Source organism: Cuculus canorus, chromosome 6 (genome assembly GCF_017976375.1).
Source record: "Cuculus canorus isolate bCucCan1 chromosome 6, bCucCan1.pri, whole genome shotgun sequence".
NCBI classification, from domain to species: domain Eukaryota; kingdom Metazoa; phylum Chordata; class Aves; order Cuculiformes; family Cuculidae; genus Cuculus; species Cuculus canorus.
In genome coordinates, this window is record NC_071406.1 from 21,519,943 (window position 1) to 21,546,958 (window position 27,016).

A 27,016-nucleotide genomic window follows, 5' to 3' on the forward strand; every position below is an offset into this window, starting at 1 on the left:
GGAGAAGTGAAGACTCTAAAAATTAAGAAAAATGAGAATATACTCATGTGCAAAGACAACAGCAATTTTGGAAATTTACCCTCTTGCTGGATCAATTGTCACACCAATCGGCGTGCCAGCTCCCAGAGATGTTCCATCATTGGTAATCAGTGTTTTCCTGTACTTTACATCACCGTGCAGCTTCAGGACCTATATAAACATTGAACTCATCAAAGCATGTAAGATAGAACTTATGACAGATTTTCAAATTAAAGGCAGGAAGCCTAAACCCACTGGGAGCTGAAATTGCAGAAGACTCTCAAATACTATGAAGAAAAAGCACATTGTTCTGTACACCAACCATCTCCCCTCTCTATTGTGCACCCCTTGAATGAGATGCTTGCAGCTTAGAACCTGCCTATGTTAACAAGTAAGCATCCTAGATATAAAAATAATTAATCTTTCAGCTTGTATAATATCTTGAAAGTATTATAGGCTGAATGGGGTGATAAAATTCTGGTTTAGAATGTATTCAATTTTATTTGTTTAAATTATCTGTCTTTTAATTTAACAGTAAGTATTTACATTTTGGGACAAAGACATTAATGACTGGGGTTATTCACAGACATTACTGTACTATAAATTGCTTACCCTCTATTTCCCTACACTAACTGGTAATTTCATCTTTCAGACACTATCAGACTGCTAGTCTCTAGAAAGCTACTTAATGTGATATCAAAACATTTGGGAGTGGATCTTACTGCATTTGATGGCAATATTCCTTTGCTAACAGACACACTCCATTGAGATAATTTAAAGTGAGAATAGTAATAATTATAGTAACTCTAATGGTCAGAGAGGTCGTGTGCCAAACACCAGAGTCTAATGACTTGAAGTTGGGGGAAAAACAGGAAAAAAAAAAAGACAAAGAAAAAAAAATAGAGATCTATGCACGAATAAAGTTCCCAAAATATAATGCTTTCAACCTTTTTGACTATGCTCAAATTTAGGTTTACCTATTCAAATTTGCAAAGTGTTTTTCTACAGGCTCTCAGCATTTTAAAATAAAACAATTTTTTTACTAGAATAGAAATTTAGTGATTTCAACCTGTATACTTTACTTTCAATTTGTCCCTCTTAAATAATTACCTCAATTGACTGTGTCCCCGGGTTACTGTAATACAGGTTTGCAGATATCCAGTCCAATGCCAGACCAATAGGAGCACCAATAACAGCTGCTGGAGCAAAAACTGTCCTGTTGGTTCCATCTGACCTCACTCTGTGAATTTCACCCTTGGAAAAAAAAGATAGAAAAAGTGAAAATATCTCAAGAGCAAAAAACTCTGTTCCCTTCCAAGTACATGAGCACTTAGTTTATATTACAATCTTTTCTTAGCAAAAGTAAAATCCAGTAGAGAGAAATGTATTTGTATACGCTAAATGCATAAACAAGGTAAAAATACTACTGTGAATCATAATTATCCAGTGTGAAGACACATTTCCATTCACTAACCAAAGTCTGATGAACAGAAATAAAATAGGTGCATTTTATGAAGTTTAACTGCATATATTTAAGCTATATACAGTCACATTTCTGTAATTTGTATTTCATTATCAAAAAACTTTTAGCAGGGTACCTCTGTTAACCATCTTGAAAATATCTGAAATCTGGTAAAGAAAAATACTGTTCTCTCCTTGCATATATACTTAAGAATCAAATTTTTAATAAGCTGCAATAGCTTACTAAAAAGAATATAGATATAATAATAAAATAACAAAAAATAATAAAAAATAAAAATAATAATAGCTTGGAATCAAGACTAAGATTATCCTTGCAGGTTTCTTCACAAGGGTAACCCTTGAAATGATAACTTATGGCTTGCAGACTCTATGGTATTTGATGCTAAAGCATGGCATAAACAAGCACTAAACAGAGAAGACAAGCCAGATAAAGGGCTGAAGCGGTTACCTGAGCTGCCTCCCTGAGCTTCCTCCAGGTTATGTCAGTTTTACAGTAGTTCTGCAGAAGTCCTATGTATTAACATGTGAATCGTCCACAACTAGTATTAATGCAGAATTGAAATACCGGCAGCTATCACACGCTATTCAGCCCTTTGGAGAAGAGGCCAGTAGGGTTAGGGGAGCAGCGAGTGAGTGTAGAAATCTGTTTCTCTCTCCTAACCAATTATTTCCTCCTCCACTGCTGCAGACACGCTGTGCCTGTCCTGGGAAGATCTCGCTCTGTGTCGCAGACTCCCAGACAAGAAGCACTGGGACCTGTCACCCCAGTTCTTCACTGGGGCACCGTGTGCAGTAGGTCTGCTCTGCTCTAACACTTTGCTGGAAAGAGAGAGGCACTGTCAACTTGAAGTGACAGAACATACAACACCTCAGTCATTGGAGCCTGAACTTGAGGACAGAAGCCGTGCAGCTAACACTAGTCCAGTTCAGGCAGGTAGAGACAGAACGGAGAAAAGGTTGTAAGTTGCCATCTCAAAGCAGAAACAAGGTAGGATCAGCTTTAGGAAAAGCATCCAGCGATCATTTGATCCATGCATATTCTTAATCGCTTTCTTTCCATGGTATCGGCATATTGTCTCAGTATCTCAAGACAGAATTGAAAACGGTGCTTCAGAAACGGATCAACGTATCAGATGGCAAAAATATGTGAAGAACAACTCCAAGCCAAACTCACTGCTGTCTTAAATAGGTAGAATTTCTTACACACTGATAGGGTGCTGCTTGCAGAATCCTAACAATGCAGTGCTATTTGCAAAGTAACCTGTCCTTGAATCCCTAGGCATACAGAAAAAGGTAGGACAGCGGGATAACTTTTGGTACTGAATAAACCCTTTCTGTAAAACATAACTACAGAAATCTTCTTACCTACCATTACTACTTCTCCAGGACCTAAGCATTGTTTTTCTTGAAAAAAGAACTGCTTTTAAATGTCTAAGAGTGAACGCATGTTCCTACCATCTCCCAGACTGCCACAGACGTGTTTTTTGAAGCACCCATCATGCAAAAATTAGGAATTTTTTATGTCAAGTTAACTTCAGGGATCACATATCATTTCTTGGTTCAGAACAAGCAATAAAATTGACTATTAGTCAAATAACTAAATCAACTATTAAAATATTAGTTCAAACTATTTTTTAGATCTATAAGCCTCATACGTACCACCTGGAAACTGCTATGACTTTGCAAACGTTTTTTTCTATTTAAAGAAAAAGATACTTATCTACTATGTTACTTCATTAAGTGCTCAGACTAGATACATGCATTTTCATTTTAATCTTTAGTGCCACTGTGTCAAATTTACTGCTCCCATGGGGAAGTGTTCTCCTTGTGTTTGCAGAATTAAACCCTAATTCAAGAGAGAGGAAATAAAGAGTGTACTATAGCAAAGGGGAGCTGAGAGTATGGTTCTGTCAATGCTTCCTGATACTTTTTGCTCATGTCTCTGGCTGAGCTGAAATAGCATTAATCAAGTATTTCAGCTGACAAAGATGAAAATGAATTTACAGAAGAGATGAAGTCTTTTTTATCTTATCCGGGGGGAGGAAGGACAACAAAAAAACCCCTTTCATTTCTTTCAATTATATTTAACAAAATTCTTACCTGCAATGCTAATACATTTCAGTCAAAAGCATTATTTTAAATAAAAGGTCTTATTTCAGTGCACATCTTTAAAAGAAATACTAACTTACCGGATTTTCAACCCAATAAATCATCTGTTCGGAGTCATCAAAGTCAACATCGACACCATTTTGAACTCCTGCTATTGGGACCATAGCATCATTCGTCTTCTCCTCAGGGTTCAGAGAAATTCCATAAATTATATTATCTCTTACAGCAATAAGGAAAGGGTGTTCAACTGTGAAAACACATAAAATGTATTTAGAGTCATTTCTGATCAAGAAAATGTCATTATGATAGGCTTCCCCTCTCCTACCCAAAAGTTCCCTGATGCTAAGACTGGTTGAATGCTACCAGTCACGTTTTGCAACCATTTACTTATGTTTGTTCCCTCACTAGGAGTGAGGTTATCAGTTATCATAACTGCTGTAACATTTAAAATTTCAGCACTTTCATTCACAAAGAATATACAAGCAAATTCTGAGAAGGAGGAAGTAAATAAGGTAGGATCTCACTCATTGCTGGACAAGGGAAGAAGTACATTCACGCAGCTGTTCTCAGTAGCTTTTCCAAATCTCTGAGAATGGGAACCAGCAGGACAAAGCTCTGAGGGATTTCCAGGACATGCCTGAGAAGGGCTGTAATACCTATTGAGCAGGACTCACAAGGTACAATGCCACAGCAGCAATTGCTGATCTTTATTATTAAATATAACTGCAGCACTCTGTTTTCTTGTTTTATGTCTAAGGGATTAGACATACTTCCTAGTAATACATTGACTTTTAAGTAAAGTTGTACCCTTACATTTAAATCTTATTTTAAAAGGGCATCTGGACACACGATCTGACAAAGTGCATCAGAGAGCTGTAGAGTGTGAGTCAGCAATTTCATTTCTCATCTGCTAGGGATGAGGGGAAGGGAATCTTCTGAAAATTGATTCCCCTTTTCCTTGTGTTTTTGCTCTCAAGTATCAAATTCCAGTCTCTTCTCTCCACAGGCACAAACTACTACTTGAAAGACTGCTGTTGCATAGAAGGCAGCGGTAACTCATCTCCTCTTCTATAATAGATAAAAGACTTTTTTTCGCTTGATTTTTTTTTTTAATTTATTTTCTTCACTCGCTACTTAATACTTCATAAAAATTTTGCACTGAAAATTTTGGCACAAAAAAACCAAAAATCACAGCATGGTTGCAGCTCTCAAAAAGTATTCTCCATACTTCTCTCTGGCAGCTAGAAATATCTGTCAAATTTGACATAAGCTTAGGTATCGTTTGTCTCACCATAAAAATCACATTTTGGCAAATAATAGCTGAAGACAAATAGCTCCAGCTGTGATATTCTTGGACTTCTTCCATATTTTTTTCCAAAACATGAGGCATGGCAGTGCTCGTCTATAAAATGCTTGCAAGGAACAGATAAATTCATGTGAAATTGTTCCAATGCATACAAGACCCTGGAGTCATTATTCCCTTTCTAATTGTACATGGTACAAAACTATTGAATCCTGCTGAAATACAGATATGTGAATCCTCTAGGCTAGAGTGTTCGTACTCTAGAATTTTGCTGGGCTATAATAGGTCTAAAATCTGTGTAGCTTCAACAGTTAGACATTAATATAACTTCTGCAATTCTTAAACTTAATATAGATTTACACACCAAATGATAATCCATATAAAATTCATGTATTGTTAATTAAATATGCAAATACAATATTTTAATATACACAAATTCTTTGCTTTCTTTCCAAGCCAGCTTGCTCTGTTACCATCTTTAATATCAACCTGAAATGCAGTTTGAAGTAGAACAAGCACAAAGGCAATCTTATACTATTAGCATTCTTCATCTCATGTAAAGCTATAAACTGCACAATCCTAGAATCAATGCCTTTCCATTAGCACGAATTTAGCAGCATTTAGTACCCTAAGTGGGCAGAGACCAGCAATAACATTGTTCTAGAGATACGCTGGGCAGACAAATGCATGCAGCTCAGTTTTACCTTTCTGCTGCAAGTTTGTGTTGGCTTGTTAAAGTAAACAATGACAGCAAGGATAAGGATGACAGTAAATATTAGAAGAGAAATGGCAAGTACCTATACCTTTGCAATCATTAGCAATAATTAAAATCTTTTACCATTAAAGGACTCAGTATCACTTTTTCTGATGTGCTGACAATCAACAAAAACATTTTAAAAAATCCCAAAATCTGTAGATGTTTTTACACACTCTTTTAAATGCATAAATTCCATTTAAAAAGAAAAAATAAGTTCATATAGCCCTAAAGAATTGTCCTTCACAGGATATTTCTATTTCTCTCTTACATGACATATATAGAGCAATTATATAATTTATAAAAGCACCACAACTACATGTAAGTAGACATAGAGAACTTTGCAATATGTGGGAGATAAAGATAAGAACTGCCAATAGTTTGATTCAGTGGCAAAACTGGGTCCACCTCTACACATGCGTGTACTTCATCACTGCTACGTTCCATTTCTTTCATCATGATCCCTCTATAAGCCTGCACATGCTAAAACCAGTACACATTTCTAAACAAAACCCTCTTTTTAAAATAGATCAAACAAACTTATACTTCAATTCATATTATATAAACTCGTAGTTCTCTTATTGTTGCGAAGAAAAACATGAATGCAATACAGCTCTTTAAATAACACATTAAGTACTGAGCAGGAAAACAACATGATACGGCTTTTAAAATTTAGGTAGTTTTAAAAGAAAAGGATCTCTTGACTGACAGAAATTTCTAGTGTTAGCTCATCTCAAAGATAATTTCTACTTAAATTTTAGTGATTTGAAGCTTCCATATGTACCAGATGTACCAGAACACACTTTATATATGTACAGATGATAGAAAAATTAATAACAAACACTTCATCTGACAAAATTAATCTGGTCAAATTTCTACTCACAAACTGTCTGCTAGTAATTTGGATTTTTGTGACTTTTTTTAAATCAAGTGGATAAGTGATCTTTTAAAATCATTGGGGATCTGTACACTGTTCAAAGAAAGTTCAGTGGTACTTTTTGATATGAAGTTTTGTTTGCAAAGATTAGCTCTGTTACAGCTGTATCACCTGTAGTATCTGTAATTTTGGACTGTGTTTCCAGGTCTCCAGCATTTGGCATACTGATTTTTAACGCTGGAGAGAAAATAAAATGCAAACTGTTCCATTTTGATCTGATTTCCAAAATGCGCTATTTCAGACAGCCTGAAGAGAGAGATGAGGAACAGGGACAGCATCTCTCCTGATTAGAAGAAACCAAGATTGTATCCCACTTCTTAGCAAAACACAGGCTGAGAAAGAAAGTGATAATCACTTCAACTACGTACAACAGAACATATGCCAGAGATGAGGGAGAACTACTGATGCTGTTTACCATGAAGGACAAAAATGGTGTAAGAAATGGGCATGATCTACGGATGGACTATATTTTAACAGAAAATCAGAATGTTTCCAGAAATGGAAATTGTGAGGTTCAGTGACTTCTAGGAGTAAGAAACCAAATCAGTCTTAAACTGCAGCTTGACTGGTGAAAGGGGACATATGACTTGGTAGTCAAAGACAAGAAGGATACAGACTTGGGTCATGAAGAAAGTCCTGCACTCCTACATTCTTATCTTAAAACTCTTAAAAACAGGTTTCTAGGCTAAATATTTATAATGAGAACAACATTCTGCCAGAGTATATTTTCATTTTTAACTGATAGTAAGCTCCTTCCAGACGTATTTCAACAGAAAAGCATTCTTAAAAGAGAGTGGAGTTAATCAGTTTTCTCCAAATGAAACATCTGTATCTCTGACTGAGTTTTTTCCAGAAACTGGCTCCAAGCCTTTAGGCCAAATACACTCCATGCTTCCTAAATGAAATCTGCCTGGAACAGTTCCAAACTTTGATTTCCTTAGCAGTAGCTCACAGATATGAACTATACTTTTTGCCTGACAGAGGGATGGACTTGACAGTGACAGGTCATTTTTTTTCATCTCTCATTATTTTTGCCCTACCTCTCATGCAGTTACTGTTATCAGGAGAAAGCATCCATCCTGAAGGACAAGCACAGGAAAAAAAGAATGGTCCAGATGAAGAAAGCAAGCAGAGGTGGCTACAGGGGGACGATGCACAAGAGTTGATACCTGAAAAGAAAAAAGAAAATATTTGCAAGTCTAACAATATGAGAGACTGGAAAGAATACTCAATGTAATTGCTACTGGTAGTATCAACCCAGCACTAAATCAGTTTCATTATTTCCTTAAAATTAAAAATTAAGTCATTTCCAAGAACCACGAGCAATGCAATAAGCTTGTAAAAGTACATAACTTTGCATGTAAAACTAGTACCATTATCACAGTGGTCTTTTCAATTTTTTGCATCATACAAAATCTCTGAAACTCCTTCTCAAAATTTTCCTAAGTGCACCAGGATATCTGAAGGATTTTCAGTTTTTGATCATTATAATTCTTCTAGATCGGGTATTTAAATTATTTACTGAATTATTTTATTATTTACAGTCTTTCAACTGAAAAAAGTTTGCTTGCACATGTTCTCAAAGAGAAACTTAAATGCAATAAAGGAGTTTATTTATTATTATTGCATTAAGTAAAATATTGCAAAAGTGTTCTCAGAGAATGATAATGACAGTAATATTCTCTAAAAGCATGACATTATTAACACAGAAGGAACTGAGGCTGGTGTGTCACCAAGACAAATTTTAAAAATCAAAATGCTGTCCAAAAATGCTCCAATTTTCTCATAAAAACATTCAAAACAAAGCACAAGAAAATGGCACATACAACTTCCCTACTATTCTTTCTGGGTAGTCATTATGCTTACGTGCTGCCTAGGTGACTTTCCCCAGACATCAGGTTGGAGAGGCTGGTTCAGTAGGTTAGATAGGCTGAAATGACCTTCAGCTGCAAGCCAACTGTATGAATTATTTGTTTATTTTAACCGAGCCCATTAGCTGACAAAAGTGATTCCAGGAGTGTCTACGCATGACATTACCGCAGTTGCTTTGTGGAACTTACTATTAGGTTGCTTTACAGGATGGACTGCCACAAGCCCCAAAGGCTGGTGAATGTTGTAAATCATAACGGTCTGGTTTCCTCCATGCCATTTATTGGCCCGAATTACTCGGTTAGTATAGCGGTCACTCCAGTACACAAAATCTTCAAAGATAGTTAAAGCATGTGGATGCTGCAATATCTAAAAGGCAAGGATGTTTACCAATTTAGTTCTGGAGATCTGTATATGTAAAGCTTGCAATGAAGCAACAGCAGAGCTGAGCATAATTCCATATTTAAGGTAAAAAACAGCAGTGTCTCCAAAGATATTTTCAGCAAAAGAATATGAAAAATCATCTATTTCCTGAAAACAAGACATTAATTATGGGAGAAATACACATTTTTAAAAATGAAAATGCTAAATAGATCCCATGAGATATACGGCATGAAGAACTAATGAAGTACTCGAGCTGTGGAGCAGAATACGTGGAACCAGCAGATAAAGAACCAGTTGTAGATTTTCAAGGGCACAAGAGGAAACGTCTAGTGAGAGTTACAGGCCTGTCAAGACCTTGCATCTCTGATTCCCTCTTCTTCCCTCTAATTTACCAGAGGGTCAAGTAGCTGGCTGATCAAAACTTCAGAAAACTAGGAGTGCGGCAAGAAAGACTGCACTGGCTCCTATTTCACAAGAACTGTCTCTTTAGGCACAATTAAAAGCCCAGAGGTTCAACTCCTAAAAATACACGTGCTTAAGTATACCAGCTTAACTAGATGAACTGAACATCTGAACTATTCTGCTGGTAAAGCAACAGTGCAACAACTGGAGACAGCCTGTAAAAGGAATGGTCCTTATGAAGTACCTTGCACATAGCAAGTCCTCGCAGTACAAAAGCTTTCACTGCCATCAAGAACAGCAGCAATCACCACTCACAGAAGGTGACCGGGCAAAGTTCTTCCAGGTTTTTTATACTATATTTGCCTACAGCAAATGCACTAGCCAGTAGCAGCAGTGTCAGATGCCACCTTTAGATTTCATGCATGCAGACAGAACAAACAAGAATAACCTAAAGCACTAAGTCTACACTCAGTTCTATGTTCTGTTGAAGATCTCGAGAGACTGTGAATAGGATAAGCTATTCTTTTTCTTCCAGCTGCACCAAGCAGCTAAAATATTTCATATCTACTTCACCCAAGTATTTTGAAGAAGAATGCATCCAAGTCTATGAAGGTGCAAATATGGTTTTAAGTACTACCAGCAAGGACATGGGAAAACAATGGTTTCTTATTAATGTCTTACCAAATCACTTGCAACCACTTGTCGTCTGTTGTTTCCATTGTAATCACAAAAATCAATATAATCAAGATAAGCATCAGCAAAATAGAGGAGTTTATTTGGGTAATCAATGGAGAGTCCATTGGGCCAGTAGATTTTATTGTCAATAATCACTGTTCGCATTTTGCCATCCATGCTGGCTTTTTCAATTCGAGGATTTTGGCCCCAGTCAGTCCAGAACATTAGATGAGCACTGTAAAAAGTAATTTGCAGTTACTAACCTGAAAAAAACTAGCTGCCTACTAACAAATGCTACATAAAGATTCATCAGCCAAAAAATAGAAACCATCTTTTAAGTGGAGTCCTACACAATGACACAATGGTACTGAAACTATTCATCTCAGCAATATGCTTAAGGTATTATCATAAATCCTGTTGTAAAAATCCTTTTAATACTTCTACTGCTGTTTTCATTTGTCAACAGCAGCAGCACATAGAATCTACTGTTATCACTGTCTTTCAGTGTTGATTATAACCTCATTCTCCAGTAGCTAAGTAATAATTTGATATGGGTTTGTACTTTTAGAGTAATGCATTGATAATGCTAACAGCGCCATAACTGAAGAGCCCCACGTGCCTGGCAGCAAATAAGAGTTCACAGCACTGATGATCTCCAAAATCAGTAAATGTTTGTACATGAACAGTTTAAATGGTAGCATTCCATTTACCCTATGCAACTTGCTGTCTGATGTGGGAAGATGATTTTGTGATAACATTTAATACAGTATAGATAATTATTCAAGTCCTGGGGCTATGAAGGAATCCATTCTTTGCCAGATAGGCACACCACAATATATTACATGTAAGTTTGAAGCACACCACCAACTGATAAAGATGCACCAGACTTTTAAACAAATATTCTTAACTAGGAAGCAAATACAGGAAAATGTGTTTTACAGGAAAAAAAAAAATCTTGCTACCGTAAAACAGAGGATATATTACAAATAATTACCATATGACTTTAAACAGTAAATCAACTCTGCAAACATACTATTTTAAAAAATTGTATTAAGTTTTCTCTTCCACTTGTCATTCAAAATTACGATACAATTTGGGTATATTTCAATTTTGAATATTTTTACATTATAAAATACACATCTTTTCAAAACAAAACATAAAGAAATCTTACTCAATTCTGGGATCTAACACTAGTCCCCTTGGGTTTGTTACATTTTCACTAATCAGCACAGTCCTGTGGCTCCCATCCATTTTAGAGACTTCAATTGTTTCCAGAACAAAGTCTGTCCAGTAAAGATTGCGACCTACCCAATCTACCGCTATACTTTCGGTCACGGTGACACCACTGTCAAAGACCTGTTTAATAACAAAAAGTAGAAAAAAAAGGAGAGAGAAAAGAGAACAAACTAGTTTATTATAAATTTTTACCCTTTCCATTTCTATAGATATGGAAAATGGGGGACAAAATCTCCAACTTTTTCTAGTTCTCCTAAGCAGAATAAAGTCACAGTGCACATATTCAAAGCACTGACAAAACATACATCCAAACACTCCTACTATCTCCAGTGGGTCTATATAAGAAGTTAGCATCTACTAAAAGAAAAATCAACTTACAGCCTGTTGTTAAAAAAGGACTTCTTGAAAGCATCCTGTTTTCTTTTTCAAAAACCTACGTGAAATGTTAGCTTTGTATCTATAAAGTTTTTTCACTTTGACTACATTATGTCTCTTCTTACTATGTTGTGATTTCCCTGTTCCCCTTTGTTACATGGAGATCTTCATTTTCTCTCCAGAACAAAGAGACAAGAATAACTCAGCAAAACTTACTATTTTCCGGTCAGTCCCATTTTGGTAAGCGCTCCAAATTTTATCCTCTGTTGTGTCAGACCAAAAGATACGATCTGTGATTGAATCAAAATCGATAGCCACAATATTTCTCCCATCCCGAACCAGAGAATAAATACTGTGCGACTGGGAGGTGATGTTGTCCACAACAATTTGGTTACGACTTGCTACTAGCAAAAGAAGATTTCCAGATTCTGTCAAAGGGAAAGAAATTAAAACAAACCAATAAGCTATTTAATAGCAATTCTGTAAGAAAAAGAAACACTGAGTAATTTGACATGGCTTTCTAGCATCAAAGCTATTGTATCTAGATATACATATGAAATGATAAATTCAAATCAATCCTCAGGCTAAGATATTTTATCATATCCAGTCTGTCCAACCTGATTTTTTGATCTAGATTGTCTTTCCTCCAACTTTTCTCCATTATTTACTCTTTCTTCTGGACTCCCTTCCAGTCTCATGTCTGGACCTTGGGTCCTCTTCCCCATTGTCCAAATTGCCGCTGATATCCTGCCCTCATTCCTCCATAAGCCACTCTCAGCACCCAGTCCTGATTCAAATCCTGAAGCTCTTTGTACCACCAGTTGTCTACGCAGTCTGGCTCTTCCTACTTTTCAGCCCATCTGCTGGTTTTTTTCCGCCTCCTTTAGACTACATGGGGACCAGCAAGGAGAATAAACAGACTACAAGAAAGCCATAGGCTGCTGCCGTTAGCTGATAAGCTGCTGAAAAACAACTGAGAAGTGACAACTGTAAAGACAGGAAAGAATGAGACACTCCCTACTAGTAAGGGCTGGAGTTATTTGCAGGTACATTGCAAGTGTCTTCCCCAACCTGAGTACATCCCTAAACCAGAAAACCTGTGGTGACAAATTCCACTGGGCACATGGCTCCTCCGTACTGTCACTGCACTATGTAAGAGAGACAGAGGAACAGACAGCGAGGCTGTGTCAGTGTTTGCTCTTCAGAAATGAGCAAAGTATGGCATGGGCACTAGGTAAGTCCTGTGAAAGGCTGGGATTTAAACACTGTGAGCACTGAACTCTATAAATAGCAGATTTTAAGTTGTGGCTTGCAGGTGCCTAGCATTGCTTGCTTCCAGAATATTAGTTTTGACTACTTCAGGGTTAAAAATTACAGTGTTAATTCTTATTTCATATAAATAATAGTTTCCAATTAAGCCCTCAACTGACAGTTCTAATACTCAAGGCCATCTGCCATGAACAACTTTAAGTGTCTGTCAGCAATTTTAAAACATACCACTATGAAAACAGGCGTTTTCCAGGCACTCTTGTCATTCTATAGGTTGACATCAATATTCCTTACCTGCTGCTTTACAAGTCTTCCCATTAGCTTCTAGAATGTATCCTTCATCACAATAACACCTAAAAGACCCTCTCTCATTGTAACAATGCTGACTACAAAAGCCTGGAGGGTCACATTCATTAATATCTTCACAGGTCTTGGAGTCATTTGCAAGCTGGTATCCAACAGGACAAGTACACTGAGCTCCAAACGGTCCTTGAATACATTCATGAGTGCAGCCGGCATTATTGTCAGAGCAGCTCTCCTGATCTGAAATGGAGTTCAGAAAGGAAATAAGCAAAGAGTTAACAAAAGCTTCTTATGCTAAATTTAATACTTTGCATTACATTAGTAGCCTAAGGCTGCTGCTAAAACACGACTGCACAATCATCAGCTATGTAATGCGGGACTGGACTGAGGCATTTATGCAAAACATAATACACACAATGCACATAAATGCAGATAACAATATAGTGTGTATTGCTGAATTCCATTAAATGAATGCTAAACAAAAGACTAAGAATTTATTTTAAAAATTCAAAACTAGAAAGAAATATACAATTTTTATTGCAATACTCTAAACCTAAAATTGTATTAATAAACGATAATTTAAAATAATTTATAATCATACCTGGCTGGGGTTCATCTGAGAATGTGCATTGATTAAAGAGAAGGAGGAAGGAAGGGAAGAAAGAAAAAGGTTATGCTTAGATCAATTCATAATCAACATAAATACAAATTCAGGCTACACGTGAGCTTTTAGATTTCTTCCATGATTTTTGAAGTTAGAAATTTAGAAGAAAATATTAAAGACTGAATCACTTTCCACGTGAACTTAAAGCATACCATGCTGTAGTGAAAGCGTACAAGAACAGAAAACTCATTCCTATATTGCTATATAAAAACCTGTATTGAAGTCAGTGGAAGTCACGTTTGAATTCAGAGCACAAGACTGAACATCGTTAATGAATTCACCAGTCATCATTGTAGGTTCCTTTCACTGTCAGCAAGTTCCACTTAGTAATTTGAGCTTTAATTCCAGCATGCTTACAATTTCTGCTAGAAATGTTTCCACACTAAACACAGCATGCTGAATACCCCATTTCTTTCTGAAGCCACAGCACAAAGTACGCTTTAGTAGACGCTTGAACAGGAACTTACTGCACAATGGGGATTCATCAGCTCCATTAGGACAGTCAGCAGAATTATCACACACTTTGCTCAGATTCACACAGATACTGTGACCCGGACACTGCCACTGCCAGCTGGGGCACCGGAAGGGTTGAGTAGGACAATCTCTCTCATCGCTCATATCCCTGCAGTCATTATCACCGTCACAGATCCATGCTTGATAGACACAGTTGCCATTATCACAGCGGAAAAGAGACGGAGGACAGGTCTTGGCAGGACATCTATGATGTTCATCTGAGCCATCTGCACAGTCAGGATGGCCATCGCATTCCCAAATAGCAGGAACACAATTGCCATCTGATTGACATTGGAATTCATTCTGGTGGCACATCCCTGGTGGTCTTGTAGCTAAAACAGTGACATTCAACAGTTCAGAAGCTGTTTCAACTTTAGACAGAGAAGCAAAATCACTATGTTCAGTTCATTTCTCACATAAGTAGTTACAATACTGTTAAGAACTGTGTCGCTTTGAGATCAGGCCATAGATTCAATCAGTCAATTTACATGACATTTCAGAATCTGGCCAATTTAAATTCTACTTTATAATACAAGGCAATTCAACTATTGTTCCACTGCGAGCAAGCACATACTGATATTTATGTATATTGGTATCTATGTACATGCCCAAAGCAATACGAAATTACTTGCTGAAATAAGTTTTCACCACTCTGCATTGCAACATTTTAACTAACTTAAATGTAAAAAAAAAATTACTCAAGCAAAATATTTCAGTCTAACTCTCACAGATACATGGTTTTCAGTTTTCTAGATTAAGACTCCTTAATTTTACTTCTACACCCTGAGACTCGGGTGCCAAGTAAAACAAAACATCAGTGCCAAAAGCAATGCAAACTAGTCTTTGCCAAAAGAAACTACTCTTGAGCTGGAACCTACTACTGTTTTTCTGCTTAGAAAAACAATATATAGACAAGTTTCACTAAAAAGAATTTTGAAGTTTTAAGGACAGTAGTGCCAATTATTTGATATAGCAAGCAAAGGTAAACTTTGGAAGCATCACCTATATAATTGAAGCCTTCCTTTCAGCATCAGTATACTTACGGCAATCAGCCTCATCTGAGTGATCATTACAGTCAAAAACACCATCACACTCGTAGTAAGAGCTAATACACTGGTCTCCACTTAGACATTTAAACTGCGCGGCACTGCAGTTATATACTACAAAATAATTAAAAAAAAATGTTATTTGTTTATTTCACAGAACTAGACTGCATCCAATTTTTCTACAAGTGCCCAAGTTGATATAATATCAGGAGATGAAGTTCCACAGAGTTTCCCCAGGACACAGAAAATGCAGTGATCTTGGAATCTATGGAAAACTTAGAGGAAACAGATTTCAGCCTCTACAACCAGCCTAGAGATCAAAGGGCATACTAAAATCCTAAAACAAGCATCACAAACAGGGTTAATTTATGGACAGGTTTACTGTGCATTCTGCTATCTTGGAGCGGGTAATATAAGGTCACCAAAGACCCCTCAGGAGGTAAGAGTGAGGCAACAATAAAGAGGCATCCAACAAAGTCACACTTACTGCAGTCATGCTCATCAGCACCATCTATACAGTCTTTGTCTCCATCGCAGACATAGAATGGATCAATACAGCGATGGTCCGGACACTGGAATTGCCTGGGTTCACAAGTACTTGCAAAAGCTATTAAGAATGACAATAAACACAGATGTGTTTCTTTTCTCTCTCCTGCAATCAGCATAATACTGAGATAGTATAAAGACACTATCACTAACTTGCATCATGCAATGCACAACTAGTAATCATAGAAATTACTAGCACTGATACATTAGTATCAGATAATTGTTTATTCATATGTAGGCTTGGACTCACGCAAAACAAATACAAGATTCCACTTAGTGGTAAATAACACTAGCGAAAGTACACAGAGAAACTTTCTGGTAAAAAACTTCCAGATTATATTAGCTCAGTACACCATTAGTGACTACCAAGATCACTCACTAAATAAGTCCTTAGAAAATCTAAGCTTTAGCTGCTTTTTGCTGTAAATTGCAGTGGATGATATTATGCAGCACCATCATTATTACAGCAATCACAGTTGCCCCTTATTTTTTTATTATTTTCTGCATTCTCATTGGGTCTGGTAGTTCAAATTAGATGAACTAATTTCCACATCTTATGGACTGCAAAATATTAGTCTATCTTAGATATCAATTCTTTCTTCCTCATTTCATTTATCATCCTTACACCAAAAGATATACCTATGTAGACATACACAGGTGTTGAAAAAACAACAGTTGTGATACTCACTGCAGTTTTTTTCATCTGACCCATCACCACAGTCATTATCGGTATCACATAGCCAGATCCTAGGAATACATCTATTATTATCACAGGTGAACATGGCGACAGGGCATGAAGTGGGTCCCTGTGTAGGACAATGCAATTCATCACTGCCATCAAAACAGTCATTATGTTTATCGCAACGCCAGTGACCTGGAATACACTGTCCACTGGCACAGGTAAAAGCTGATGATGCACAAGTATTATCTAAATAGAAAAGAAAACAGAAGGACACTTTTATAAAGATCTCCAAAACTTGCCTTCCATGCCAGAACACTTAGTACTTTTAGTGTACTCACAGAACATCTAAAATATGCATCAAATTCTAGAATGCATGTTGCTTAAAATGAAAATGTCTGCCATGCCAACATGCTGCAGAACAGGACAGAATACTTACAATCTTTTTTAAACTACAAGAATCTATAAAAAACTAAATTGTTACATACTTCAAAACAACATAAAGATCAAGAAAAATAACTTCTTTGAGTAGGCATTTGCTTTGTACTTTCCTTTACCCCAAAAGACATTCCAGCTATTCTAAAATAGCCCACAAATAAGAAATAGACTTTACACTAGTTAGTTCTATGCATTAAGGAGCACATTTTATCAATATGTCCTGTTTTCACCAAAATATATGTCCTTTTTGCACCAAATATGTCATAAAAGCCAAGAACTCCTCAATATCTTATCAACTATAATTATCCCACTGTTCTCTCAATTTACTCGATCAAAAAACTATTTTGCGTGAGACAATTCACAGTCAAATCAGGAAGTGAAACAACATGTTCTTAATCCATTCTACTGTAAAAATCAAGATGTAACAAATAGTTCAGAAAGTGCCCAAATATAAGGAAAACCACAACATTTCTATTCAGATGATAAATGAAATAAAATGGGATGTTCTAATCTTAGAGGAAAGTTAGACAATGCATATGGTTTCATTATTTTTCTTATGGTGCTATTTTTACATATCTTCAGCTTTGTTAAGGTGCTTTGTCCCTTCTCATGCATCAAAATAAGACAATCAAATGATATTCCAGCATCTTTCAAAATTGATAAAAAACCAAGAAAAAAAACTTTTTTCTTTAGAAGGCACCTTTGTACTCTGTACACTGAATGTTGAGAACTAAGAAATATGAAAATTTTTGTGCATTCTTTAGGTGGCCAGTGTTGAATCTTGTCTTCCCATGAGTTAACCAAATAATTTCTGAAGTAACTAATCTCCCAAGTAGATTTCAAGATTTATCTACAGATGCAACCCTAAAAAATCTGGATTTATTCCAACGAAATCAGACTGACCCATCAAACCTTTTCAAGTGCAAACAACAGATACTAACTGCAAATTACAGTGATTACTTACTTAAATAACCACAATTTTGTTCATCACTGTTATCATGGCAGTCATCAAGACCATCACACTGATAGTATCGAGGCACACATCTTCCATTACTACAGGAAAATGAATGGGAGCCACACTGCAAGGTGGGTGGCTCATTGGATGGATCTTCAACACATGTCAGCTGATTTGAAGCCAGCTTCATGCCATAAGGACAACCACAAACTCTCTGAAAATTAGGTACTGGGAAGCAGAAGTGGCTACAGTCTCCATTGGGATTTGTTCCTCTGTTACAGTAGTTAGAGCCTTAAAAAGTGACAGAGAAATAATAACAGTTTGAGAACTATTAAAAGTGCATAGCAACTGTAAAAGAATGTTTTACAAAAAAAGATGTTGTAGGTAATCCTGGTTTTGTGTACACTGCAAACCAGGGCCAAGTTCACGGACAGCATTAGTAGTTGCATGTCCTAAGTCCCACATTCCATATACTCTTCATTGGCACAAATGTTTATGGAAGCCAAGAATCTACTACTAAATTCCATCAATTTTCTACCTGTATTTAGCAACTGTCTAAAACGAGTATACTACAACAAATTAGGAACTTCAAGAATAGTAGCTTGATTAATAAATGTTTACCTTATTCCTTAAAATAAATAGTTCAGTTTAACTAAAACTTCTGCTGTAAGAAGAGAAATACAAGGCTGTAATTGATGATAAAATTTCACAAATTGGAAGGGAATCATAACTTCATTTTACAAGGTTTATTAAATAAAGTAACAAAAGAGGTGGAGGAAAACAATACACAGTCACTAAACACTAAAATATACAATTTGTGATTGCAAGTGCCTGTGCTGGCTCCCCTGTGTTTCAGTTATGACTCAGTAGAGCCATTTCTAAAACTGAGAGTGGAAGCCTACTGTCCTGATATTATCTCTTATTCCCTATTTCATGTCTTTCAACAAAAGAGCTTACCTATTTGGGAATGAGCATCGTATGCTTTAACATGCATAATGTTACTAATGCCCCTCCTAATAATAGTCATTTCTCCTCCATCAGACTTCCTCACTCGAACTATTCCACCAAGTCTCCAATCAGTGAAATAGGCATAACCTGTTGTGAAAGACATTTAACATATAATACCTATAGAGCAATATGACATAGAAGATAAAGCATTATAAGAAAAAATTGCAAGGCTTTTCATGTAAATTTAATAATTTTTCATAACTGTTTAATGAAAAAGACAAAAATACTTTTATCATTAATACAAAGTGAGTCTTTCAATCATAAGCAGATATAGCTCAGAAAAATAAGCCCTCTCAGATTTCACTTGAGACATAAGAAATTCAACTGACGTTTCAAATTCTAAGACAATTTTAAAAGTCATTCATTAAGATAACTTTCCAGAAAATTTTAGAATATTTATGAACATTTCTTCAAATATTATCAAAAGGAGTCAGATGTTGACATCTTTCTTCACAGACAACATAAATGCAGTGATAAACTCCACATACAATTAATAAAATCCTGAAACTGCTGATCACCTCTAGGGACACAATTTACCTTGTCTGTTTAGCCTCAGCAGTCCACCTTTGAGGCTATAATTGGTACAGAATATCTGTCTTGTTGCATTAAAAGAGTTACCAGATCTACCTCAAATTATTTAAACACAAATATACGTAAAACCAGCTCTAAATACTAGCAAGAGGTACTAAATATGTATTTTTTATAAAAACTTTCAACAGTGCTTTTTATAGGAAAAGCAGTATTACAAAGGTCACATTTTATCTCACAGATCATTGTATGAAAAAATCTGTGAAACTAATAGAAAATATTTTTCAATGCCAGACTTACCTCCAAAAATAGTAAGGCCAAATGGGTGAGTCATCTGACTAATACGTTCAAGAGTCCGTCTGTCCAACCCATCAAAGGTGCTGTGCTCAATTTTATCAAAGAAAGCATCCACCCAGTACAGCCTTAGAGAACTAGAAATAATGAAAATATAATATCTCTTCAAATGACATTATAGCCATGTGGAAGAACCAACATTTTCTCAAATAACAGTCTTAAACCTCACAAGAGGCTGTTGAGGTGTGTGGGGAGGGATGCTGAGAAAAGCTTACATTTTATAGGCTTTTCAACAAATTGAAATACAAAGCCTTCAATACAAAAGCGCCAGTGCCTGCCACCTGACAATTACTTTATTTTTAATCCATAACGGTTTAAAGGAAGAAACACACTTGCTCAAAAAGCTTTTCTGCATTGTCCTTACCTCCAGTCAATGGCTAGACCATTGGGCCAGCCTAGTGTTGTATTCACGATTGGCACGGCGTGGGATCCATCACTCCAGGCCCTCATGATTTTAGCAGGACGGAACCAGTCTGTCCAGAATATATACCTGAAAGGACACACATCAAACTACACATAAACCAAATGATACAACATAATTGAATGGCACAAATATTGAACAGCATTAACATCCTTCTTTGTTCCACATCATCACATATCTTAATAATCACGATTTTATGTTAGCCGTCTCTTCACTTGGTAGTGGTACCAATATTTATCCTGCGTGCAATAACTTCCAAAAATCTTCAGAAGTGATTTGCACCTATAGGCATAAAATATGTGTAACTTTGTTAAAATTGTTAAGGATTCCATTTAGGCACTGACAAGGAGGAAGAATCAAGCAAAAATGCATCCTCACGTAACACAAGTAAGCAAGATTACTACAAAGAATTTTCTCCTGATCCTTTTTACTTATGCCTACAGTCAGAGAGTTGAAGCTCTCTGAAGAGTTAAATAACTTTACAAAGCAGCAAACAAAAAAGTTGGGATATCCGAGGATGCAAGCTCAACACAATTCTTATGAGATTACTTCCAAAATATTATATACCTATAAATTTTATATATATATATGTTTTATATAAATTTTTATATATAATATATAGTAATTTTTATATATATTATACATATGCAACTTACTAAACCTGAAAATTCAATATCCAAGAATTAAGAAATTCTGTAGTATGGTGGAAGGAAAGTAAACTATGCTGAGAAAGAAACACTAGTTTTGCATGGCCAAATAAAAGAGTATTGAATTTGAAGTCAAGCATTTCCATCACAGAAAACAGGGCTTCAATTCCTGTACACAGAATCACGTTGTAAGGTGTGTATCAAATACAACCGGTAATATCTAATATGTTTAAAGAAAGAAAATGCAGACAGAAGAAAAAAGAAAGTAAGGTTAACATTCTGTGAACTGAAGGGTTGTTGAAGATACTTTAAAAAAAAATGATCTTTCAACTATGAAGAACACTATCCTAATCTGAGTAATTCAAAGAAATGGTTATTCTGCCTGTTTATCAACACACAGGAGTAAAAGAAAAAAAAAATGGTGCTTTTAAAGAGAATACTTTTGAGAGCTTCTTTCATGTGGAATCTCTATCACTTTGCCATTTCCTCTGGGTGCTGAACAAAGATAAGAGAACTGAAAAGAGATGGCATTTTGGAAAAGAATACAAATGCAAACAGAAATCCAGAATGAGATGTACATTTAACCTGACAAATGCTGCTTAAACTATGCATTTGTTCAAACAGTTACAGGTGAGAATCAAAGCTAACCTTACCCAATAACAGGATGAACCACTATTGATCTAGGATTATTTAGATTCTGAACAATAGCTCTCCTAGATTTGTCTGCCAGCCTCATCACACTAATGCTTCTATATCGTGGGTCTGTCCAGTACAGATTCTTCGAGATCCAGTCAAAGGCCAAATCTTCAACACTTTCCACTCTATTAGCTGTCAGGATTTCTCTTCCTAGAATTTATAACACACAATGATTATAAATATTCAGGAACAGAGGAAATAAGATAAATGCAGTATTCTATTCACAAAACTAGTGGTTACCCTTGGTAAAAATGCTGCCTCTGTGCTACTTTATATAAAGATAACCAATAACCAAGGAGAGGGCGATGCCCTTTACTCTAGGCAAAGTGGGTGTATGTTCAGGAGAACAAACACAAAAGAGGAGAAAGGAGTTTTATGAATGAAAGTCAGTAAGGTCAATGCAGTAAGGACATCTCACTCAACAGCCAGAGTTCACCTACTTCATACGCACTAATGGTCAGCTGCAGCTTACCATTACTGTCAACAAAGGCAGCAAATGCAGAAGAATATATACTGATTTAATATGCATTTGATCATTATTATAAATTGGAGAGAAACCTTCACACTGCCAGAAATAGCACTTCCAACTCTCATAACCATAATGTTTTTTTCAGTATTACAGTATAGCAAACATTCTGCTCTCCAGACAGCGAAATTAAAAAGAGAATCTCAGTTTCATATTACTGAAAGGCATGCACTAATCTGCATAAACAGACTGGTGATGACAAATACTAGTTGTGAGAAATGCTACAAATAGTTAATTCCCAAACACATTCAACAAGTTTGTCAAAGAGGAGACTTCAACCAGCTCAATATGAATTGAACAAATATTTTTTACATTTACCAGATTACTGGAGTGACACTGAGATTTATCTGTGTATCTCACAATGTGACTTCTTGTGCTTCTTCTTATATATAGAAGTATATATTCTACTCTCCTTACCACAACTACTCTATAATTTCTAAGAATTATTCTCACCTGAACCATCAGTTTTCTGTTTATAGATCATGTCTTTGATTGTGTCTGAAAAAAAAATGGTGTCATCCTGAGCAGAGAAGTCAATTCCAACAAAGTATGAAGGGCTCCCTGTTACAGGTATGATCACATCTTCCTGGGTGGAGAGGTTGAATGGGATTCCCCGCACTGCCAACTGTGATGAAAACAGCAGGAACTGCTGCACAGCTGCAAAGGAGAAGATCAGGCAGTCTATATTTATTGACAAGCTGAGACAATTGATCAATAACTAACTTTAATTTTCCTTTGGCAACACTAATATCCTGGGAATAGAAAAGAGAAGAACTAGAAAATAGGAATTTAAATATACACAGAACTAAAAACTGAAGAAAAACAACAAAACCTAACCCAGAATATTAGGTGATGTGGTCAAATACTCCTCTTGTATTGATACTGTGGTATTAATACACCTTTACAGAAAACATTATCCCTATGAAAGCAGAAATCAACTTCTGTGCTCACCTCTTCACAATCAGCTACAAAAAACATCTCACAGACTTTGAGGAGCCACCATAAAACCAGACCATATCTCAGCTAGCTAGAAAAATGCATGGTCAAACAGTAAAACTATAAACAACATCTTAGGCTTGATTTGCCAATAGATACTCCTGGTAAACCTCCCATTAGTGACAACTCTGCACTCAAACAGGAAGCATTGGGTTGCTGATGGAAGCCCACAGCTCCAAAAACGAATCTCTTATTCTTGCCATATGTGTTCAGAGGAAGAAGATCAACCTAATCTGCCCACTCCTGCACAGGAAAGCAGTCTTACATGTTCAAAATAACACAAATTCTGCATATCAGCAAGCATTCATGATTGATTTCAGGATTAAGAGCTTAATCATACAGCTATCTACACATATCCTATGTCTCTCTTAAAATGTTCTTAAAAGGTGGTGAGATTAAGTTGTTTGTGGTTTGAAATGAACACCAGAAGAAATTATTACATTTAAAGCTGTCATCAAGAGTTGTGATAGAAAAACATGAAGTCCTTGGCATATTGAACCCACAAAGTTATTGAAGAGAGGAAGAATGTTCTAGAAATAACTCTAGAGCTAAAAGCATGGTAATATTTCCAACAATCATAGGGCATCTTCTTACCAACACAATGTCGTCCATCTACATGTAGATCAAAGCCCAGTATACATCTACAGCGATAACCTAGTCCATCATTATCTGTTTTGTGGCTGAGAACACAGATCTGTTCACATCCCCCATTATTACTTCCACAGGGATTTCTTACTGGAAAATAATACAGATAGGATTGTTACTTCATCTATTAACCTAATGGCATCGCTATCTTGATTTTTCAAGATTTTTTTCAGCATTCATAATAAATCATGCGGACTCTGTGGGCATTACATCACACGGATATCACGCACCACCCGTTCTACCCTGGAATGCACCAAAATCACATCAGCGCTAAATGGCATTCAACATATTTAGCTCTGTACAGAGATATATAGCACACAGAACGAGGCCATAATCTCAGCTATAGATTTCTGCATTTAGATCTACTTCAGAACTGTATCTCATAGAACTCATTCACACCTGAAGCCTTTTCCAACTGCACCCTCACTGCAGCGTTGAGGAAAAAGTCCCAATACTGCTCATAAGCACAAGTTTGACTCTTCCAAATATCAACACATTAAATAAGCTCCCCCACTTGTAAACATTGCATTTGACAGTTCATTAGATACAGGAGCTGGACAAAACCACTGGGCGATAAAAACCAGTCCAGTTTAACAATAAGAATTTATTTATTGCAATTATTAGTTATTTAGAGCAAAGCAACAGTCTCATAATGTTTACCAACTTTTGGTAAGATAGTTCCTAAACTTCCCTTAATAACCTACTTATTGCCTTACCATACGGCTGCCTGGCAGCATGGTAAACTGTCACTCCATAAGGTCTCAATGAAGACTGGTAGATCACTTGAGGGTTAGATTCTGAAAACTTGTTAGCTTTCACCACTGCCATTTTGGTCCAATCAGTGAAATAAACATTGTGCTCAAATAAAGTGATTCCATAGGGATGAGGAACCAGTGAGCCTCCATGAGCTATTGTTCTCCTGTCATAGAGATGGTTTTAAAATTATTTACCAAATATTATCTATTAAATAACTTTATTAACAAAGGAGAGGATACAGGATTATTAATTTGTTCACTGGCTTTTGCTTCCGCATAGGAGCTGCCAAAGTACAAATGAAAAAGACAAAGTGAACTGAATACATGAAGCTAAACATACAGGGTACATAAACATAAAAGATACAGTAGGAAAAACAGAGTAATCAAAAGTGTTAGCAATTTCCAAGAAAATAGTGTATAAAGACAATGACTCAAAAATGTAGGAAAATATTTATAATTACTGAGAGAAAATTAGAGAAAGAGGCCAAACAGAGGAAACCAAACAAGTCTGTAGCAATTTGAAATATTCAAGAAACCTTGAATATAAAAAAATTTATAGCTGCAAAAAAAATTATATTGTGACAATATTTTTCTGGATAAGTATCAGGAGATAGAGAGAGACATTTAAATGCTCATACAATACACAACAATAACACTATCATATTATTATGATGGAGTCATTAAAGGATGTCTATAAAATTGCATGAGTTCTACAGCTCTACTCCAGCAGTTCCCCGAGTGATTTAGGTTCATGTTGTAGGCGTGCAAGATGTGAAACAAGTGGACAGTAAGCTGTATATTAACATTCTTTGCAGGCTATGCCATTGCCTCTTACCCACTTGCACATTATCTACAAGATCCTTGGTGTTGCTGCAAGAGATGACTTTTTATCTCGGAAACCCAAAGATTTTACTAAATGCATTCTTGTCTTACTAAATTCTGATGAAGGAGCAAGATACCAACATCATTTTTGTAATTTTGTAAGTAAAAAAAATACATTGAGCAATAAACTTGTCAAACAGGCAGAGCACTGTTTTTCAAGTCGATATGTAGGAATTATGCTAAAAGGGACAATTTTTTCTTGTTTGCATAACAGACACTAATCACAGCTGCAGCGATAGAACAGGCTTCTAAACACTATAGTATAAGAAGCAGTCTCATAAAAACTCAAGGACTCATTTTATGCATGCTGTAATATAGTTTCCCCAGCATCACGACAGGGTGAGCGATGACTTAATTTCTGACAGCAAAGATTTATAAAATGAAGGAGAGCACTTAATACTCATTACACAAAGTGGTGCTTTGGAGTGGAATACATCAAATAAATGCATTCATGAAAAAGATGCAAAGAGATTATAATGGGACAATGTCTATAATTCAAAAGCAATAAAAAGCAAATGCTATAAAAATGTGTAGTGTAGTGGTGGACTATAAAAAATTACATTATATGAGAAGTTCAATAGGTAGACAAGGAAGAAAAAGAACAAAGAATGATGAAGAAATTAAGGATTTTCTAAAACTAGCATGACACCATAGATATCAAGGTGCATCTTATCCATTATGTTGTAATTTTCATCCTTTGTGTATCTCATTTTGTTAGACAAATCTTTCTTTGAACTACACTGATTATTTTGTATCTGTAACCTCCAGGGGACAGTATTTCTCCTACCTTTGAAGCCCATCATAAGTTACAGTCTCAATGTAATCAAACCGGCTGTCAACCCAGTAAAGTCTCTTTGATACAATATCCAGAGTTATTCCAGCAGGCCAGCCTAATTTTGTTTTTATCAAGTCCTGACGATTTGTGCCATCCATGAAGGCCCTTTCCACTTTAGGGTCGCCAGATAGACTATCCCAGTCTGAGAAAAACAAATAGCTATAAAGGAAAAAGAAGAAAAAAAAAAAAAAGAAAAAAGAAAAGAAAAGAAGTCCCATGTTTCTTTGACATTTTTAAAAACAACAACATTTTACACAGAACCTAACACCTGCACCATTTCTGGACAAACTTGGATTCTCTGCTGGCATACTAGGAAAATATTACACCTGCTGCCCAAGAAGTAATCTGCATTTTCTTGTATTTTATGAATCTAAATAGAAACATGCTTTCGCCCCAAAGACCTCACAAATGCCGAGTTTGCTTAGTAAAACACAAGCTTAAATGCACTGCCAGAAATAAACCAACGACAAATAGATGCATCATCAAAGCAGCATCCATCACTACACTTGACATGAAATTCCTCTTCCCTTTCTCTGAGGATCCAAGTTTCCATGTCTCACACACATTTCTGAAGCCTGTTCAGTTGTTAGACACCGGTTACCCCAGCTTCAATCCATCCCTTTATTTCAGATTGGAGGTCTGCGGATGGTATCACAACAGAAATCTTTCAGGATAACTCCTTCTCTTCTGCAGCACAATTCCACAGTTCCCCTAAGCTGCTCATGTACATACAACTCTATCCATAAAACAGATTCCACACATTGAG

General features: G+C 36.2%; 1 protein-coding gene across 5 annotated transcripts in view; it reads right to left on the reverse strand.

Moving 5' to 3' along the window:
- The window catches only part of LRP2 (LDL receptor related protein 2), a 128,265-nt gene that overhangs the window by 52,367 nt on the left and 48,882 nt on the right, over nt 1-27,016 (reverse strand). For all 5 annotated transcript variants that reach the window (XM_054070467.1, XM_054070468.1, XM_054070466.1 and 2 more), the window contains exons 15-36: nt 26,203-26,409; nt 24,495-24,697; nt 23,728-23,868; nt 22,591-22,794; nt 21,569-21,761; nt 20,212-20,337; nt 19,794-19,924; nt 18,915-19,052; nt 17,967-18,248; nt 16,574-16,813; nt 15,827-15,946; nt 15,337-15,453; nt 14,248-14,625; nt 13,108-13,356; nt 11,761-11,972; nt 11,105-11,289; nt 9,940-10,168; nt 8,664-8,841; nt 7,644-7,772; nt 3,690-3,856; nt 1,129-1,272; nt 80-189 (exon numbers count right to left, since the gene is read on the reverse strand). In XM_054070467.1, the coding sequence (XP_053926442.1) occupies nt 80-189; nt 1,129-1,272; nt 3,690-3,856; nt 7,644-7,772; nt 8,664-8,841; nt 9,940-10,168; nt 11,105-11,289; nt 11,761-11,972; nt 13,108-13,356; nt 14,248-14,625; nt 15,337-15,453; nt 15,827-15,946; nt 16,574-16,813; nt 17,967-18,248; nt 18,915-19,052; nt 19,794-19,924; nt 20,212-20,337; nt 21,569-21,761; nt 22,591-22,794; nt 23,728-23,868; nt 24,495-24,697; nt 26,203-26,409 (4,083 nt within the window). The remainder of the gene's footprint in view (nt 1-79; nt 190-1,128; nt 1,273-3,689; nt 3,857-7,643; nt 7,773-8,663; nt 8,842-9,939; nt 10,169-11,104; nt 11,290-11,760; nt 11,973-13,107; nt 13,357-14,247; nt 14,626-15,336; nt 15,454-15,826; nt 15,947-16,573; nt 16,814-17,966; nt 18,249-18,914; nt 19,053-19,793; nt 19,925-20,211; nt 20,338-21,568; nt 21,762-22,590; nt 22,795-23,727; nt 23,869-24,494; nt 24,698-26,202; nt 26,410-27,016) is intronic.